This window comes from Bombina bombina, chromosome 4, assembly GCF_027579735.1.
Source record: "Bombina bombina isolate aBomBom1 chromosome 4, aBomBom1.pri, whole genome shotgun sequence".
Lineage (NCBI taxonomy): Eukaryota > Metazoa > Chordata > Amphibia > Anura > Bombinatoridae > Bombina > Bombina bombina.
The window spans coordinates 1,119,707,617-1,119,724,969 of record NC_069502.1 but is presented as its reverse complement, the minus strand read 5'-3'; the positions used below and the strand labels follow the sequence as shown (position 1 = coordinate 1,119,724,969).

At 42.6% G+C, this 17,353-nt stretch overlaps 1 protein-coding gene across 1 annotated transcript in view; it reads left to right on the top strand.

The window, feature by feature from the left end:
- The window catches only part of ANGEL2 (angel homolog 2), a gene marked incomplete in the record, with an annotated part of 89,839 nt that overhangs the window by 34,777 nt on the left and 37,709 nt on the right, over positions 1-17,353 (top strand). Inside the window, 2 exon segments of the mRNA XM_053712471.1 lie at positions 458-876; positions 15,182-15,302. Coding sequence (XP_053568446.1) covers positions 458-876; positions 15,182-15,302 — 540 coding nt within the window.

The window sequence follows — 17,353 nt, the reverse complement described above, 5'->3', positions numbered from 1 at the left end:
TATAGGGCCACCTCTGCAGATTGTTGTGTTTCACACTCTTTATACCAGGACCACTGCACCACTAATGGGAAAAAGTCTATTTCCAGCACTAAGTAGTTCTGGTTAGCACAAGAACCCAGACCACTGCACAATCAATGGAAAAGAACTCTGCTCTTAGAGGGACTATTAGCAAACTACTCTTAAGTTCTTATTCCTGGTATCTAAAATTGATAGGTATGGATCATTAAGGTGGATACACTAAAAAAATAAACAATAAAACTGACATTATCTGTTCCTTTTTTTTTTTTCTTTTTTTTTTTTTAAATTTGTAATAATAAATTCTATTTTTACTTTACTGTGAGGAAACTCTTAGCTATTGTTTACGGAAAGGCAGGATTCTTACAAAGGAAAGCAGAGCTGCCTAGGTTTACAAAAACAGCTTTTCTAATAATTTCTTTTGTTCCCTCCTTTTAAATAGGTTATCACTGTGAATACAAGACACGTACAGGCACAAAACCAGATGGCTGTGCGATTTGCTTCAGATCTTCAATGTTTGACTTGGTGATGGTGAAACCTGTGGAGTATTACAGACCTGATATAGCACTTCTGGACAGGGATAACATTGCACTGGTGCTGCTGCTCCGACCTAAAGGCCAACAGGACCTGTCATATATATGTGTAGCAAACACTCACCTGTTGTTCAACCCAAAACGAGGGGACATTAAACTAACCCAGCTAGCCATTCTGCTGGCAGAAATTGGTGGCGTTGCTCTCCTGAAGGACAAACAATTCTGTCCCATTGTCCTTTGTGGGGACTTTAATTCTGTACCTGGATCACCTTTATACCGCTTTATAAAGGAAGGAATGCTGAACTACAAGGGCATGACTATTGGGAAGGTAACGAATGGGCTACATTACAAGTGGGGGGGGGCGGTGTAAATTAAAGGGATACTAAACCAAATGTGTTTTATTTAATGATTCAGATAGAGCATGCAATTTTAAGCAACTTTCTAATTTTACTCCTATTATTAATTTGTCTTCGTTCCCCTTGTATCTTTATTTGAAAAGCAGAAATGTATAGCTAAGGGCCCATTTTTGGTTTAGCACCTGGGTAACACTTGCTGATTAAGGGCTAAATGTAATCAATGACCAATCGGCAAGCGCTACCCAACGCGCTGAACCAAAAATGCTCCTAAGCTTTACATTCCTGCTTTTTCAAATCAAGATACCAAGAGAACAAAGAAAAGTTTGTAATAGGAGTAAATGAGAAAGTTGATTAAAATTGCATGCTCTAGCTGAATCCTGAAAGAGAAAATTTAGGTTTAAGTATCCCTTTAACCCATTCAGCGCTGATCTATTTCACACCCCTGTGATAGAAACATAAATAGGCAAAAAATCTTTTGTTTCACAAAATATCTATTTTTACTCATACAGTTCTGCTATTTGACAACTTTAATGTTTTTTTTTTTTGTTTTTTGTTTTTTTTTATTGGCTCATAAAAATATGGAAATGAGTCCTAACTTCAACTGTACAACTAAATGAGGCTTGCAGTTAGCCAGGTAATCCTTATAGCTATTTGAATGATGGGGCCTCACTCTTTTAAACGAGGGGCCTTTATGATATATTTCAATGTGAGAGGGTAATAAATGCCTATTAAACAATGCCATAAACCCCATAACAGAACCAGAGCTCCGTGGATCCTGTGAACGATGAGGATTGCTCCTTCCAAATGAGGGATGTCAAATCTGTTGATGTATTGAGAGTGGCAACTCCCTCTGTGTCATATTCCTATGGTTCTGTCAGGTGATCTAAAAAATTGACCCTGACGAAGATATAAAGCCCTTGCCCTGCTACTCGTATAGGTGCAGAGCTTTATAGGTGTAGCTTTCTCCTTCACAGCAAGAAATCACTTCTTTCCCTCTTTAACATTATATAGCTCATTGTATGACAGCTGTGTAAGTAGCTCTGAGAGAGAAGTATGTTTCAGCCACTTAAAGGATCACTCAGTGCTGTAGATTTACATAATTAACAAGTGCATAATAAAGAGACAATGCAATAACACCTATTCTGAATTTCAAATAAGCAGTAGATTTCTTTTCTGACAAATTTATTTTTTCTCCTATTTTCTGGCCCCCCTGTATCATGTGAGAGACATCAGCCAATCACAGACTAGTATACGTATACCCTGTGAGCTTGTGCACATGCTCAGTAGGATCTTGTTCCCCAGAAAGTGTGTATATGAAAAGACTGGGGAAAAATTGATAATGGAAGTAAATTGGAAAGTGTCTTATAACTACTGCTCTATCTGAATCATAAGTTTATTTTGATTTGAGTGTCCCTTTAATGTACATTGCAGAATACATTTGCTATTCTTGTCTATGTAGCTGGGCAGCCATGGAGATACCTGGGTAGAGTTCTGTTTTAAATCCTGAGTGTGACTTGTTTAACTGGAGAACAATGGTTTAACCATGCAACAATTAAAGGGACAGTCAACACCAGAATTTTTGCTGTTTTAAAAGATAGATAATCCCTTTATTACCCATTCCCCAGTTTTGCATAACCAACAGTTATAATTATATACGTTTTACCTTTGTAATTACCTTGTATCTAAGCCTCAGCAGACTGCCCCCTTATTTCAGTTCTTTTGACAGACTTGCATTTTAGCCAATCAGAACTGTCTCTGTGGTAAATTCATGTGCATGAGCTTAATGTTATCTATATGAAACATGTGAACTAATGCCCTCTAGTGGTGAAAAACTATCAAAATGCATTTAGATTAGAGGATGCCTTCAAGGTCTAAGAAATTGGCATATGAACCTCCTAGGTTTAGCTTTCAACTAAGAATACCAAAAGAACAAAGCAAAATTGGTGATTAAAGTAAATTGGAAAGTTGTTTTAAAATTACATGCTCTATTTAAATCATTTTTTTTTTTTTGGACTTGACTGTCCCTTTAAAAAAATAAGTTAAATTCAATGGGAAAAAAAACTATACTAATGGCAAGTTTAGTTTACCAATCAAACATTAAAGGGACTGTAAAGTCAAAATTAAACTTTCATGATTCGAATAGGGCATGCAGTTTTAAACAACTTTCCAATTTTACTTTTGTTATCAAATTTGCTTTTGTTTTTTTAGTATCTTTTATTGAAGAGTAAAACTAAGTAGGCTCATAAGAGTTTAGGAGTGTGCACATGTTTTTAAAGGGACACTGAACCCAATTTCTCTTACTTGGTGTATCCAGTCCACGGATTCATCCTTACTTGTGGGATATTCTCAATCCCTACAGGAAGTGGCAAAGAGAGCACACAGCAAAGCTGTCCATATAGCTCCCCTCAGGCTCCGCCCCCCCAGTCATTCTCTTTGCCGCTCTAACAAGTAGCATCTCCACGGGAGGGTAAAGAGTTTGTGGTGTTAGATTTGTAGTTTTTATTTCTTCAATCAAGAGTTTGTTATTTCAAAATAGTGCCGGTTTGTACTATTTACTCTGAGGCAGAAAGTGATGAAGATTTCTGCTGAGAGGAAAAAGATTTTAGCATGTTGTAACTAAAATCCATTGCTGTTCCCACGCAGGACTGTTGAGTACCGGAGAACTTCAGTTGGGGGGAACAGTTTGCAGGCTTAACTGCTTAAAGGGACAGTAAACCTTAAAAATAATGTTATATAATTCTGCACATAGTGCAGAATTATATAACATTATTTAGGTGCTATAGCCATAAAAGCCTTTTTTACAGTTTAATTTGCTAAAATACGGCGCTTTTACAGACCCTTCTTCCTCTCCCCTTTAAGCAGTTAAGCCTGCAAACTGTTCCCCCCAACTGAAGTTCTCCGGTACTCAACAGTCCTGCGTGGGAACAGCAATGGATTTTAGTTACAACATGCTAAAATCTTTTTCCATTATTTTTAAGGTTTACTGTCCCTTTAAGGTATGCTCAGTCATTTTTTTCTAACAAGACCTGGTAATGCTAGAAGACTGACAGAAATCCCATGAGGGAAGGTAAGCCATTTTCTGAGACGCAGTATAGAAGGATGGCTTCAGTTAAGGGCTTAAATACTGGTAGACACTGTGATGGGCTAAATCGATTACTTTATTAGTGTAATCTTATATTTGTTCAAGCGTTTTAGACGTTGGAAACACTTTTGGGGTTTTTATTACGCCTGGCATATTGTACGACACCTAATCTGACTCAGGAAGGCCCCATAACTCTGAAATGAAGAGGGAGGGGGCCTCATTTTCGCGCCTCAGTTGCGCTGTTGATTTGCAAGACAGCTTCATGCAGCTTCACGTGTAGAGTCCTGAGAGTGCAGGAGGACTTCAGGGAGGCTTATTTTTCTTCTACAAATAACCCTAAAGGAAGGTAGGGCCACAGCAAAGACTGTGGCACTGTACTGTAGTGGGTTAAACTGGTTGTTTACTTCAATTTGCTCCGGTTTGGGCAATAAGGGGTTAATTGATTTGAAAATTTGTGTGCAATCATTTCAAAGCATTAGGGTCATGTGGTGAAAATTTCATAAAGATCGGATGTTTTTTGATTTGGTAAAGTGTGTGCTTATTATTATTTAAAGACACAGTAACGTTTTTTCAAAAAGTGATTTTTTTTTTGTGTTGTAGTGCTGTCTGTCTGTCAAACATGTCTGAGCCTTCAGATAGACCTTGTTCTTTATGTTTAAAAGCCATGGCGGTACCCCCACTGCATTTATGTTTAAAGTGTGCTAAAACATCTAAGCATTTTAAAGACCATCCAGTGACACTTAAAAATGCAGCCCAAGATGATTCCTTAACAGAGGGTAATGAGGATAGTCCTTCTTCCTCTCCCCATGTGTCGACACCAGTTACGCCCGTGCAAGCGATGCCTAGTACCTCTAGCGCATTGGCCCCTATTACTTTACAACAATTAGCAGCAGTAATGGATAATTCCCTTGCAGCATTTTTATCCAAACTGCCAGTTTTTCCAAAAAAGCGCGATAGCTCAGTTTTAAATACAGAGGATGAGCAATCAGAAGCTTTGGATAATTTATCTGTCGTACCCTCACAAAACTCAGAAGTAGCAGTGATTGACGGTCTGTCTGAGGGAGAAAATTCTGACACAGGAAAAGTTTCTCAGCATTCAGAGTCAGATTCCTTAGCGTTTAAATTTAAGCTGGAACACCTCTGCGTCCTGCTTAAGGAGGTTTTAGCTACGCTGGATGATTGTGACCCCATGGTGGTCCCAGAAAAATTGTGTAAAATGGACAGGTTTTTAGAGGTCCCCGTATACACTGAGGCATTTCCGATCCCAAAGAGGGTGGCGGATATTGTGACTAAGGAGTGGGAGAGACCAGGTGTACCCTTTGTTTCCCCCCCCCCTATCTTTAAGAAAATGTTCCCCATAAACGACCCCAGGCGGGACGCGTGGCAGACGGTCCCCAAGGTAGAGTGGGCTGTTTCAACACTTGCTAAGCGTACAACTATACCAATAGAGGACAGTTGTGCTTTCAAAGATCCTATGGATAAAAAATTGGAAGGATTGCTAAAGAAAATGTTTGTTCAGCAAGGTTTTCTTCTTCAACCAATTGCCTGCATTATTCCGGTAACTACTGCAGCGGCTTTTTGGTTCGAGGCCCTGGAGGAGTCGCTCCAGAGGGAGACTTCATACGATGAGGTCATGGATTGAATTCATGCTCTAAAGCTGGCTAATTCTTTTATCACTGATGCCGCTCTCCAATTAGCTAAGCTAGCGGTGAAAAACTCAGGTTTTGCCATCATGGCGCGAAGAGCGCTTTGGCTCAAATCGTGGTCGGCCGATATGTCGTCCAAAACGAAACTGTTAAATATTCCCTTCAAGGGGGAAACCCTATTCGGCCCAGAGCTGAAAGAAATTATTTCACATATCACTGGGGGGCAAGGGCCATGCCCTTCCACAAGATAGGCCGTTTAAGGCCAAAAACAAGGCTAATTTTCGCTCCTTTCGCAACTTCAGGAGTGGACCTGCCACAACCTCTGCTGCCGCAAAGCAAGATAACGCTTCCCAGCCCAAAGCAACCTGGAAACCCTTGCAGGGCTGGAATAAGGGTAAACAGGCCAAGATGCCTGCTCCTGCTACCAAGACAGCATGAAGGGGTAGCCCCCAATCCGGGATCGGATCTAGTAGGGGGCAGACTTTCTCTCTTTGCTCAGGCTTGGGCAAGAGATGTTCCAGATCCCTGGGCATTTAGAAATAGTTGCTCAAGGGTACCTTCTAGAATTCAAGGATTCTCCCCCAAGGGGAAGGTTCCACATTTCTTGTTTGTCTTCAGACCAAACAAAGAAACAGGCGTTCTTACGCTGTGTAGAAGATCTTCTAAAAATGGGAGTGATACACCCAGTTCCAATTGCAGAACAAGGACTGGGCTTTTACTCAAACCTGTTAGTAGTTCCCAAAAAAGAGGGAACTTTCAGGCCAATCCTGGATCTAAAGATTTTAAACAAATTCCTCAGAGTTCCGTCTTTCAAAATGGAAACCATTCGGACAATCTTGCCGATGATCCAGGAAGGTCAATATATGACTACTGTGGATCTAAAGGATGCGTATCTACATATTCCTATCCACAAAGATCACCATCAGTTCCTAAGGTTCGCCTTTCTGGACAAACATTACCATTTCTTGACCCTTCCTTTCGGGTTGGCCACCGCTCCCAGAATTTTCACAAAGGTGCTAGGGTCCCTTCTAGCGGTACTAAGACTGCGGGGCATTGCAGTAGAACCTTAGCTAGACGACATATTAATACAGGCGTCGTCCTTTCACAGAGCCAAGGCTCATACGGACATTGTTCTGGCCTTTCTAAGGTCTCACGGGTGGAAGGTGAACGTAGAAAAAAGTTCTCTGTCCCCGCTCACAAGGGTTCCCTTCCTGGGAACACTAATAGACTCGGTAGAAATGAAAATCTTTCTGACAGAGGTCAGGAAGTCAAAACTGTTGAATACTTGCCGAGTTCTTCATTCCATTCCTTGCCCTTCTGTGGCTCAGTGCATGGAGGTAATTGGTTTAATGGTTGCGGCAATGGACGTAGTCCCTTTTGCCCAAATTCATCTGAGACCACTGCAACTGTGCATGCTCAAACAGTGGAATGGGGATGACGCAGATTTGTCTCCTCAAATACAAATGGACCAGAAAACCAGAGACTCTCTTCTCTGGTGGTTGTCTCAAGATCACCTGTCTCAGGGAATGAGTTTCCGCAGACCGGAGTGGATCATTGTCACAACCGATGCCAGTCTGTTAGGCTGGGGTGCGGTCTGGGGCTCCCTGAAGGCTCAGGGTCTATGGTCTCGGGAAGAATCTCTTCTCCCGATAAACATTTTGGAACTGAGAGCGATATTCAATACGCTCCAGGCGTGGCCTCAACTAGCGGAGGCCAAATTCATCAGATTTCAGTCGGATAACATCACGACTGTAGCGTACATCAATCATCAGGGAGGAACAAAGAGTTCCCTAGCGATGAAGGAAGTATCCAAGATCATCAAATGGGCGGAGGATCACTCCTGCCATCTATCTGCAATTCACATCCCAGGGGTTGACAACTGGGAGGCGGATTTTCTAAGTCGTCAGACTTTCCATCCGGGGGAATGGGAACTCCACCCGGAGGTTTTTGCTCAGCTGACCCAGCTATGGGGCATTCCAGAATTGGATCTGATGGCGTCCCGTCAGAACACCAAACTTCCCCTTTACGGATCCAGATCCAGGGATCCCAAGGCGGCATTGATAGATGCATTAATAGCGCCTTGGTCATTCAGTCTAGCTTATGTCTTTCCACCGTTTCCTCTTCTCCCTCGGCTAGTAGCCAGAATCAAACAGGAGAAGGCTTCGGTAATTCTGATAGCGCCTGCGTGGCCACGCAGGACTTGGTATGCAGACCTAGTGGACATGTCATCGGTCCCACCATGGAAACTGCCATCGAGGCAGGATCTTCTAATTCAAGGTCCTTTCAAGCATCCAAATCTAGTTTCTCTGCAATTGACTGCTTGGAGATTGAACGCTTAATTCTAGCTAAGCGTGGGTTCTCTGAATCAGTTATAGACACTCTGATACAGGCCAGAAAGCCTGTCACCAGGAAAATTTACCATAAGATATGGCGGAAATATCTTTGTTGGTGTGAATCCAAGGGTTACTCGTGGAGTAAGGTTAGGATTCCAAGGATATTGTCTTTTCTCCAAGAAGGATTGGAGAAAGGTCTGTCAGCTAGTTCCTTAAAGGGACAGATATCTGCTCTGTCTATCCTGTTACATAAGGGTCTGGCAGCTGTACCAGACATTCAGGTGTTTGCACAGGCCCTAGTTAGAATCAAGCCTGTTTACAAGCCTGTGGCTCCTCCATGGAGTCTAAATTTAGTTCTTTCAGTTCTTCAAGGGGTTCCGTTTGAACCTTTGCATTCCATAGATATTAAGTTATTATCTTGGAAAGTTTTGTTTTTATTAGCCATTTCTTCTGCTCGAAGAGTTTCTGAATTGTCTGCTTTGCAGTGTAATTCACCCTATCTGGTGTTCCATGCGGATAAGGTTGTTTTGCGTACCAAACCTGGTTTTCTTCCAAAAGTGGTTTCTAATAAGAATATTAACCAGGAAATCATTGTTCCTTCTCTGTGTCCTAATCCAGTTTCTAGGAAGGAACGACTTTTACACAATCTTGACGTGGTTCGTGCTTTAAAATTCTATTTAAAAGCAACTAAAGATTTCAGACAAACATCATCCTTGTTTGTTGTCTATTCTGGTAAGAGGAGAGGTCAGAAAGCGACTTCTACCTCTCTTTCCTTCTGGCTGAAAAGCATCATCTGATTGGCTTATGAGACTGCTGGAGATTTGTAAGGCAGCGACTTGGTCTTCACTGCATACATTTGCCAAATTTTACAAATTCGATACTTTTGCTTCTTCGGAGGCTATTTTTGGGAGAAAGAGGTTTTGCAAGCAGTGGTGCCTTCCGTTTAGGTGACCTGACTTGTTCCCTCCCTTCATCCGTGTCCTAAAGCTTTGGTATTGGTATCCCACAAGTAAGGATGAATCCGTGGACTGGATACACCAAGTAAGAGGAAACAGAATTTATGCTTACCTGATAAATTACTTTCTCTTACGGTGTATCCAGTCCACGGCCCGCCCTGACAATTAAGTCAGGTTCAAATTTAATTTCTAAAATAACTACAGTCACCACTGCACCCTATGGTTCTCCTTTTTCTCCTAACCGTCGGTCGAATGACTGGGGGGGCGGAGCCTGAGGGGAGCTATATGGACAGCTTTGCTGTGTGCTCTCTTTGCCACTTCCTGTAGGGATTGAGAATATCCCACAAGTAAGGATGAATCCGTGGACTGGATACACCGTAAGAGAAAGTAATTTATCAGGTAAGCATAAATTCTGTTTTTTTTCTTTTATGATTCAGATAGAGCATGCAATTTTGAGCAACTTTCTGGTTTACTCCTATTATAATTTTTTTCTTTGTTCTCTTGCTATCTTTATTTTTAAAGCAGGAATGTAAATCTTCGCAGCCAGCCCATTTTAGGTTCAGCACCATGGATAGCACTTTCTTATTGGAGGCTTAGATTTACCTACCAATAAACAAGCATAACCCAGGTTCTCAACCAAAAATGGGCTGGCTCCTATGCATCACATTCCTGCTTTTTAAATAAAGATAGCAAGAGAACAAAGAAAAATTAGTAATATGAGTAAATTAGAAAGTTGCTTAAAATGTCATGCTCTATCTGAATCATGAAAGAAAAAATGTGAATTTAGTGTCCCTTTAAGTAGTCTATGGCAGCAACATTGTATAACAAATAATCTTGGAAAATGCTGCTGCCACAGAGTACTAAAGACGTGCACACTCCTGAGCTCTTATGAGCGTACCTAGCTTTACTCTTCAATAAAAGATACCAAAATAACAAAGCAAATGTGATAATAGAAGTAAATTGGAAAGTTGTTTAAAACTGCATCCCCCTATTTAGATAGAACATCAATTTTTAAACAACTTTCTAATTTACTTCTATTATCATATTTTCTTTGTTTTCTTGTGATCCTTAGCTCTAGAGTGTGCACGTGTCTGCAGCACTATATAGCAGCAGTTTTGCAACAATGTTATACATTAGCAGGAGCACTAGATGGGCAGCACTATTTCCTGTCATGTAGGGCTTCAGGCATGTGCACGCTACCTACCTAGGTATCTCTTCAACAAAGAATAATATGAGAATTAAATAAATTTAATAATAGAAGTAAATTGGAAACTTTTTAAAAATTGTATTCTCTATCTGAATCATGAAATAATTTTTTTGGGTTTAATGTCCCTTTAAATACCTCCCCCACTTCTCTCATCCCCACAGTCATTCTTTGCCTTTCGTCACAAGATGTTGGCAGATAATTGTCAGAAGTTTGATATAGTTTCTTATGGAGGGTAGTACTCTTCGCAATGGGACTGGAGTTTTAAGTAATCCTGTCAGCCTCTCAGTGAGAACATGGATGAAAGTTAGAGTCCGGAGATGCAGGGAGAGTTTTCCTGCGAACCCATCCCGGCTCATATTAACAGGTCCTTGGGAATCAGCGTTGACGAGTTTCGCTGCCTACCTTCACTCAAGTCCATGTCAGAAGCGAGGCTACTATCTGTCACACTTGAAGGGCCGTGTTCCTGTTCCACGGCGTAGATTCCGGTAAGATTGTTTCTTTTTATTTCGATATTTGATGTTAACGAAACAAGGAAGGGTCCCAGTGGGACTCCTTTTATCTTAATAAGGAATCATGGGTTAATATCTCCTGAGGACTGGTTATTGAACAGCGGTGACTTTTAATCATGTTTGTTATATGGTTCTATCTGCAAATGTGTAGCTATTTTTAGGCTCACAGCCTTTTCGGAACATAACGGCCTCCTTTTATTGACGCAATCTTCAAGATTGCACGCCCTTTTCGTGACTGGCACGGTGCTCCTTGTGACCAGGGCGGTTACGTTGTTTTTCATTCCCGTATGCTGACTGTGTGCAACCGAAAGAGACTTGCTCATGGGTTGTCTGGTTCACAGGAGATGGTGAGTGTGCCAGCCATTGGGGGTGTTAAAGGGTGCCAGTTAGTTTTTTTGTAATCCCAAGATTATGGAGGATTCTGCTATGCGCGACACGGATGCCTCTGATACGTAGGATGTGTCTTGTGATGAATATGAAATGACCTGGGTAATAAATGCCAATCCGTTATGTTCCAATTGCCGTTCTAGAGTACTCTCTTCTCCCGATGCAGGGAGCTTAAAGTGCGTTGAGCCATCCGCCTCGAGGTTTCGATGACCTGTGAAGAGAGTGCCCGGCTACGCAAGCAGGTGTCCCTATGGCCTTTACTCCTCCGGAGGGTGGCTTGTTCCCTGCAGAGGTTACGGCATGGTTCCGCACGGCCATTTCTATGCTGCTGAATCATTTATATCTCCTAAGTGAAGTATTTCTAAGATACTGTCCGTGTTCCGTTAACCAGGGCCCATCGGGCATGGGATCGCCCGATTCAGTTCGGCATTCAGGGAAGCATTGGCCCCTGAGATTTTAGGGTCCCCTATCTTGGGGCCAGGGTCTTCAGTTGATCTGGCAAGAGTTGATTTTGCCTTCAGTTATAGGCTGGATCGCCTTCGTGTTCTTTTAAGACCTGTTTTGGCAATGTTGAAGGATCTCAGGCCTAGCGGGCCGAGGGATCTGAGGCCTTAGAAGCTGGATGGCAAAATGGATCTGACGTTTGGGGATGAAGCCAATCTACTTAACGTCACCATTTTTTCTTTTTCTTTGATTTTCGGTTCCAGTTCTGAGCTTGGGTGACTGGGGCTTTTAATCAGCTGGTCCCCGTTGTCGTCCTCATTCACCTTGGGCGTTCACCCGATGGGTGCTGCCTAAATTTTATTTTTTTGATCTGGATGGATGTGTTTAATTTGTTTTTTCTTAAGTTTATGCCTGTTAGATTTTCGTTTTTATGAACGTTCTTCTCTGGAACCGATACTTGCGATTTAGGTCGCGTGGGCACTTCCTCGCACTTGTTGAATAATAGAATTATGTTTTCCTAGTTCATTTATCGATCCTTCGGGACAAATTTTCTTGGACCTTGGGCAGTTCTAGAGCTTTTTCCACTGTTACCAGGGTTCATTTCACCCTCGTGGTGCTGATTAATCCTGTTGGATTTTGGATGTCACTTGGCCTATTCTATGGACTCCGGGCTCAGATCCTACTGATGTATGAGGCCTGTTGTTTCAATACAACCCCTCCGAACAGAGGGTTATGAGTACCAATCTTGATTGGTTGTTCGGCTTCTCGCCTGGGATACAGTTCTGTTTTTGCAAAAGTCATCTTGGTTCTCAGGTCCCCGGGGACTCAGAACCGTTATTCCATTCTTTGGAGTTGGGAGATTTGTGTGACCTAATGGGGTCTGGTGTGCCGAGTGATTAATGGTTTGCATTTTCACTTGAGGTTCTTCCGGACGCTGACTCTTTAGCCTATTAAGCATTTTATTGCGGTGACGAGTTTCCTTCCTTCCCGCCTTGGGTGGATCATATGGACTGGATGCGCGGGCATGTTCTTTCTCTGCTCAGGGTTGTGTTACTCTAAGAGTTGGTGTGCAGGGGTTCCCTGCCTTTTGTGTGGAGCTGCAAAGCTCCAGCTTTTGCCTTCTTAAAGGAGATTTTTGGAAGATAGATTCTTCAAGGATCTCTGGCTGTTGTCTCTTCCATTATTTGGTCTGACCATGGTCTTGACATTTGGGTGTGTCTCCGTCCTTGTTGCAACTCTGGCCTTGGGGCTTGTCAGGGAAGAGGCGAGGTCGGTTATGGAGGGCCCGCCTTTCTGGGTTCAGGAGTTGACCATTTATCCTTGATGCTCTGTTAGGGGCTTCGTGGGCGGGGTTCTCATTCACCTTTTGGTGTTGGTTGCTACCTTGCCTGTGTGTGTAGCACATATTAACGCTTGCCTACGAGATTTCTTTGCTATCCAAGTGCCCTGGGTGCTGAATCTTAGACCGTTAAGGAAGTCTTTGTGACTCTTGGGTTTGAAGCTATTGCTAGATTGCTAAGTCTACAGACTTTAAAGGTGCGTTCCTCCTTGTAGGAAGCAGCTTAGGGTTCCTCTGGAAGTAGGATCTTCATTTGATTCCGTTTTCGAGGACCCTGACCTGGGTCCGTGTCTCTCCTTGGATGGGTGTGGACGGTTCGTTCTCACTCTAGATGTTTGTGGTCCCGTGGGCCTCTCTCCGTAGAGGCTGGGGCTCTGTGAGAGATGCCTATCTGTTTGTGGCTTAGGCTTTAGGTTCCTCTGACGGTCCCTTACTGGTTTTCTGGCGCATTAACGCTGTTCCTGTACACTCCAGGTATCTTCACCTGGGTTGGCGATATGGCCGAGGGGTCTCACCTCTATCGTAGGGTGGTTTTTTGTTCTTTCATCCTTCCTCTTCTAGAGCGGGGGTAGGGTTCTCCGGGTTTGGAGTTACCTTGGTATTTGTAGCGACCTGTGGGTCCTTGGTGTGTTGCCTTGTAAGGGTTTTTTCCCCTCTTACGTTTCAGATTCTTGGCAGGGGAGTTGCGATGTAATGACTGGTTCCTGCAGCAGGAGGCTGAGGGTTTGATCCTTATGGGACTCCTGCTATATGTTGGATTCTGATATATGGATGCTGAGGGTCTGAGGACCTTCTTCCCTTGGGAAGTGTTCCTTGTTTTGAGAATACAGCCGTGTAGGGGGTTTCGCACCCGAGCACAATGTCTATCCTGACTCATGGTAGCATACCGTTTGTAGTAACGGTCAGCGGTCTAACTGGGGGCTTTGTTCCTACATTGACCCTTCTTTTCTCTTCCAGAAGTCTGAGACTCTTGTCTTTGCTCTTGACTAGCCTTTGGGCTAGGACCATTATCATAGAGTGAAGATTGGGGGTCGGTTACTCATGCAGGTTTGACAGTTTTTTCTTTAGAGTGGGTTCTCTCCTTTGTGTGAGGTCTTGGATGTCCTCCTTCTTTTCCCCTGTTGTTCAGGGCTGGGAGGGGGCGTTCCTTGGAGCAGATATTTGGACGGCTGTGAGCCCTTGAAAGGGCTATTGCACTTTGAGGGTGTAACCAGCTACAGCTAATTGCACTTTGACTGGGTGTTAGCAAGCTTTGAAGCTCCTTCGGTGTTTGGGTTTAGCAACAGTGAGTCGGCTTTCTACCTGGTAACTGGTCATTGGGAGTTCCTGTTCAGCGGTTGGTGTTCTTTTTGGAGAACTCTTTACTAGCTGCTGGGATAATTATTCTATTTCTGCTGTCTAGCTTGCAGATCTAGATTTATTATGAGGCAACAGGGAACTCATGATTTTCCTGGAGTACTCGGTATGGTACAGGGTCAGGGATATGAGGGTGTTCCTCAAGTCCTTTTTGGGACATGTTTCCCTGTGTATGCATCTCTCTTTCTTTGGTCCTTGTGTTCTAGGGAGTTCATCTCCCTGGGCGTTGCTATTGTACGACAACCATGGGTTGTTCTATGTTCTGCAAAGTGGAACGATCCTTTGGATTTTCATGAGATTCTGTTCTCCTTTTTGGGGGGCAGATAGAGGTCCTTGTCTTGGCCGGGTACCTTCATGGTAGTCGTGATCCGCGGGGTTGGCTCCTCGAAGGTTGTTTGGGCTTGAGGGTCTCTGGGACTGAGTGGTTTAGTTCGGCTTTGCTAGCAGTGTAACTAATGTGCAGTTAACTGGGCTTTGGGTTTTAACCCGTGTCCTCTATACTTTTTCGGGTATCGAGTAATCAGGCTGTGGTGCCTTTCGAAGGGGCGCCTTTTGTACCCACCCGTTGTTTGCATTCAGTGTCCTCTAGCTTGGGTATTCTTTTCCCAAAAGTAATGAATGCAGCTGTGGACTCTTCCCTTTTAAGAAGAAAAACATAAATTATGCTTACCCGATAATTTCATTTTCTTCTGAAGGGAAGATTCCATAACTCCTGCCCGTGTTTTTATATATGAGGCGGCTGTAATTTTTTGTTCTTCTGGCACCTTTTTTCACACTGATATTTCTCCTACTGTTCCTTGTTCTCTCGGTAGAATGACTGGGGTATGAGGGAAGTGGGGGAGGTATTTAAGTCTTTGGCTGGGGTGTCTTTGACTCCTCCTGGTGGCCAGGTTCTGTATTTCCCAAAAGTAATAAATGCAGCTGTGGACTTTTCCCTTTAGAAGAAAATGAAAATATCAGATAAGCATAATATTGTTTTTTTGTCTAAATGTATTATAATCCTAACCTGTCTATTTAGGTGTCTGGACAAGAAAAATACCCTAGAGGGCAAAGAACTTTGACTAGGCCTATCTGGCCAAAGAGATTGGGCATCTCCCAGAGCTGCACGTTTGAACCAACAGAAGGTTCAGAAAAGACTGGTAAGACATAATGCCAAACTAACAGTGAAGGTACATGATATTACATTTGTTCTGATTATCTCAGTTACATTGTTTCAGGGAGAGAAACGGATTATTATGGCATATACATTTTGTTCACTTCACCTGAACCCATCATGCTACTAAATGTGATGAAGCCTTATTGCTGTAATATTTTATTTAGTTCTTTGTATGTTATGAATATGCCATTTTCCCTGGCTCATTGCTTTTTTCTTACTTGGATAAGTAAATAATTGTATTTACAACCTGCTTTTGTTTTATTTCTGGTCTATGCTTGCGCTGACTTTGTAAGCATTATCTTAGGGCTTAACCCATTGAAATGGGGTTTCACTACCTATACTGAAAGTGTCTAGTTTAGGCTAAAGTGAAGCTGTGTAAAAATAGTCGGCAGAAGAAATTATAATCCTAGTGGAAAGTAGGAGAGATAAGTAATAAAATGTTATTTCTTTCCAATGGCATGGAGAGTCCATGAATCCATTCCAATTACTAGTGGGAATTAAACTCCTGGCCACCAGGAGGAGGCAAAAAACACCCCAGCAGAGCTGTTAATTATCACTCCTACTTCCCATAATCCCCAATCATTCTTTGCCTTGAACATCAGGAGGATGTGCGAAGATAGTGTCTGAAGATATTTAATCCTTTAATAGGCACTTTTCCCTGCAAGCAAGGATTAGGGCTATGCTGTGTCCATGTAATTCTCTTTAGTAAGAGTAATGGTGGCTTTTAGCAGTTAGAAGACGGTGAGGTAGTCCTTGCTTAATTTCTAACATCAATGCTACCCCTTGAATAGAAAACCAGGGTTTGTTACTCCTGGTTTTTTTTTTTTTTTTTTTGTTTTTTTTTCTACAGGTCTCTGTCAGAGGTTGGTAAATCTGTCACACCTAAGAAGCTTTTCCTGCCCTACAGCCGGATCCACAGGTAAGTGCTTCGCTCCTTCTAGGTTGAAGGCCTTAGAACTCTTGAAGTTAATTCCTCTGTGGATATTATATGGGGACTTATATCTCTTTATGAGAGATTTTTTTGTTAAGGGCAGCATACCAGGGCACTGAAACTGCTGAGGAGTAAGGAAGTTAAGGGGTTAATTTTATACTCCTTTTTTTAATATGAGACGGCTCTGTGAGGAGACAAAACTATATTATGTAGGTGTCCTTCATTTAATACCCTTAATAACATGGGAGTTTCAAGAGGACTAAACCGCCCAACAGACATTTTATATTTGCATAAATGAAAAGAGAGAAGCGCTCAACCTGGGAACGAACAATAGCATAATAGCTTGTTCTATGGCTAGTTACAACCCAACTTCGTCAGTGAGGTGCAGCCATATCCCTCTACAGGGAGTGCAGAATTATTAGGCAAATGAGTATTTTGACCACATCATCCTCTTTATGCATGTTGTCTTACTCCAAGCTGTATAGGCTCGAAAGCCTATTACCAATTAAGCATATTAGGTGATGTGCATCTCTGTAATGAGAAGGGGTGTGGTCTAATGACATCAACACCCTATATCAGGTGTGCATAATTATTAGGCAACTTCCTTTCCTTTGGCAAAATGGGTCAAAAGAAGGACTTGACAGGCTCAGAAAAGTCAAAAATAGTGAGATATCTTGCAGAGGGATGCAGCACTCTTAAAATTGCAAAGCTTCTGAAGCGTGATCATCGAACAATCAAGCGTTTCATTCAAAATAGTCAACAGGGTCGCAAGAAACGTGTGGAAAAAGCAAGGCGCAAAATAACTGCCCATGAACTGAGAAAAGTCAAGCGTGCAGCTGCCAAGATGCCACTTGCCACCAGTTTGGCCATATTTCAGAGCTGCAACATCACTGGAGTGCCCAAAAGCACAAGGTGTGCAATACTCAGAGACATGGCCAAGGTAAGAAAGGCTGAAAGACGACCACCACTGAACAAGACACACAAGCTGAAACGTCAAGACTGGGCCAAGAAATATCTCAAGACTGATTTCTCCTGTTAAGTGTGGTCAGTCCACGGGTCATCATTACTTCTGGGATATTAACTCCTCCCCAACAGGAAGTGCA